Source organism: Coffea arabica, chromosome 9c (assembly GCF_036785885.1).
Source record: "Coffea arabica cultivar ET-39 chromosome 9c, Coffea Arabica ET-39 HiFi, whole genome shotgun sequence".
NCBI lineage: Eukaryota > Viridiplantae > Streptophyta > Magnoliopsida > Gentianales > Rubiaceae > Coffea > Coffea arabica.
In genome coordinates this window covers 446,465-449,509 of record NC_092326.1, presented here as the reverse complement: position 1 = coordinate 449,509, position 3,045 = coordinate 446,465, and the positions used below count along the sequence as shown (strand labels likewise).

The window sequence follows — 3,045 nt, the reverse complement described above, 5'->3', positions numbered from 1 at the left end:
ACTCAAGTATGAAATTGAAGAATTCTACAAGCTGCCATTAGAAGAGAAGATGAGGTACCAGCTAAAACCAGGTGATTTTGAAGGGTATGGCCAAACAATACTCCATTCAGATGATCAAAAGGTTGACTGGGCGGATAGGTTTTATATGGTATTCAACCCCATCCATAGAAGAAAGCCACATCTTCTTCCAAAGCTCCCTTCCTTACTAAGGTCCACTACAACTCTAGTACATACATGTACTCTCTCATGTCTGCCTAAACCTTTGAGCATTTGCATCATTGATTTTTCAACTGGATATGCTTGTTGCAGAGAATCCATGGAGACTTATTTCAAAGAGATCCAAAAGCTTGCCATGGTTTTATTTAATTTGATTGGGGAAGCTTTGGGAGTAGATAATAAAGAAATGGAGGACATGTTTGAAGATGGTATGCAATCAGTGAGGATGACTTACTATCCTCCATGTCCCCAACCAGAGCTGGTTATGGGGATTTCTCCTCACTCTGATGCTACTGGAATCACCATTCTTTCGCAAGTGAATGGAGTGGAAGGCTTCCAAGTGAAGAAGGATGGAGTTTGGATTCCAGTCAACATTCTCCCAAATGCCTTTGTGGTAATTGTGGGGGACATTCTAGAGGTCCTTCCGCCTTTCTTTCCCTTGGATTTATTTTGATAAGAGGTCTTTGCCAATGGTTTGAAACTCGGACCGACCATCGACTCGGTTAAAGACGGGTACCCATCCAAGAATCGGATGATATCATCATGATGTCATAAATATTTAATTTTAAAAATTAATATATTATGTAAAATTTTTAAAAACATATTAAGACTAAGAAATGTAGGTTCAGTGTATGTTTGATGTTTCTAAGATACTTTATAAGAAAATATAAAAGGTAGTATAATTAAGTAGCAATTTATGGAATTTACAATTTAATGCATATTCAACAAGTTTAGAACCAAATTGGAGGGCTAATTTGAAGAGTAATACAAGAATTTAAGGCTATAGCTAGAAGTTCTAAAATGTTTCTAGGTGTAATAATAGTTTTCTAGTACTCTAGGGGTCAAATCATAAAGTTGATAAAATATTTCTGGTGAATTTTTCACTTTCTTTTTTTTTAATGTTTTATCACTTTTTTAACTTGGATCTTCCATTGGAGTTGTTTGAGAGAGATTTATAGTAGAATATGTGAAGAGATTTGAGAGTAGTTAAAAGATAAAATTAAAAAAGGAAAACAAAAATGGTAAAAAGGAAAAAGATGGAAAAAAAATCTGATTCAAAGCGAATCTTCTAATTTTTGGTCAAACTCGATTTTTGACCAGATTTGACCGAGTTTTTGTTTCACGGTTATTTAAGACGACTCGGACCGGATGCCTAACCAATTTTCGATTCAACCGATTGAATCGACTGGTCCAATTCGAGTTTCAAAACACACGTCTTTGCCCTTGTCCCTTTAAAAATTTTATTTCAGTAAGTTCACACTTCTAAATTGCTAGGTCAAAGCAATGAAATATCAATACCATTTTAGCACATTCATGTAATTAAGTGGTAATAATAGTCCTTTTCTAGTATCTACCTTTTTTTTTTTTTGGTATCGACTTGAGAATTCTTAGTAGGTGAAGTAAGGCTTTCTATATATATAACTTGCTTATTCTCTTTGACCTCCCTATATTTGAATTATTGCTAACCATTTTCAAAAGCTCCAGCCATGGATGCCAAATGATATCTCAAGTACGTCATTTCTTTGCCTTGTTTGGAAAGTTATTTTCCACCAAAAAAATTTCTATGTTTTTCATAAATATATTTTCTAATCACCTTTCTACCTCACATATATTAAATCACTGTAGTTCATTTTCTATAAAAATTTCAGAAAATTACAATCCAAATAGGTTTAGCGTTGACAGAAAACATCTTTGTTTTCTCCTAGTAAAAACTTTTAAATTTCAATCACTTACCCTTGTTATGAATATTGCAAAAAGAAACCGAAACTGATCTTGAAAGAAAACTAATTAAATCTATCGTTCACATGAATTCATTCAAAAATCTGCAAATACAACAAGTACAGCTAATGCAATTTTTAGTAATTAATATGTTTTTCAAGTGACAGTTCAAATTTTTATCTGTTATGCATAATCTTTGTTTTAATTTGATTGGTATCTAAACTATCTATGCAGATCTTAAGCAACGGCACCTACAAGAGTGTAGAACATCGAGCGACCGTGAACTCGAGTAAAGAACGAATCTCAATAGCAATATTCTTCAACCCGAAATTTGAAGCAGAGATTGGACCTTTTACTTGCACAACAACCCAAGAAAGTCCACCATTGTTCAGAAGACTGAGAATGGAGCAGTATGTGAAAACTTTCTTCTCTCGCAAGCTCGATGGCAAGTCATTCTTAAAGGAGATGAAGATTGAAAGGGACACATTGACTGATTAGAATAATGCTTAAGAAATGTGGGATGCTACTATTAGGGTTGAATTTAGTAGTATTTGTCAATCCCACATATGGTTTCTAGTTTGTTTTTTACCCTCTAAATTCCTATTATGTGCTAATATAGCATCCGTGCTTGCTACACTCGTATTTGATCATAAATATATGTTCGTGAATACATATTATTTGCTGCTATATTTCTAGTACGAATTCCAAAGAAGCATGGAAAAACTTAAATTAAGCTCTAAGGAGATTGTTTTTTTCGGACACGATAGAATATACACTACAACTACTCCTACTTTATATTAGCGGGAAGGGGGACCCAAGGAGTACTACACCTACTCCTCCTTTATACTAAGGGGAAGAGGGATTCAAAGGGGTCAAGGGATAATCCGAATCACCATCGGTTCAAACGGATGCCTAAACACCCGATGACAGAATATTCCAAAAAATCTAAAGTATTAGAATGCGAATCCCTTGACTTACACTCAAATAGAGACTTAGGACTCTCTGGTAACCAACTACTTTAGGAATAGTTGATTTCTACGAGGAGATCGCTGTTAGAAATTATATAAGAAAGTTTAGCCCGCACTTGTCGAGTTGCCTTGTAAGGCCCGT

At 34.6% G+C, this 3,045-nt stretch overlaps 1 protein-coding gene across 1 annotated transcript; it reads left to right on the top strand.

Annotated features, from left to right (window-relative positions):
• Window positions 1-316: 316 nt before the first annotated feature.
• Window positions 317-2,556, top strand: LOC113708474 (oxoglutarate-dependent flavonoid 7-O-demethylase 1-like). The gene is made up of 2 exons (XM_027230930.2): window positions 317-634; window positions 2,170-2,556. Exons 1-2 carry the CDS (start codon window positions 317-319, stop codon window positions 2,431-2,433), a joined length of 582 nt encoding a protein of 193 aa, XP_027086731.2. The 3' UTR covers window positions 2,434-2,556.
• Window positions 2,557-3,045: the final 489 nt, after the last annotated feature.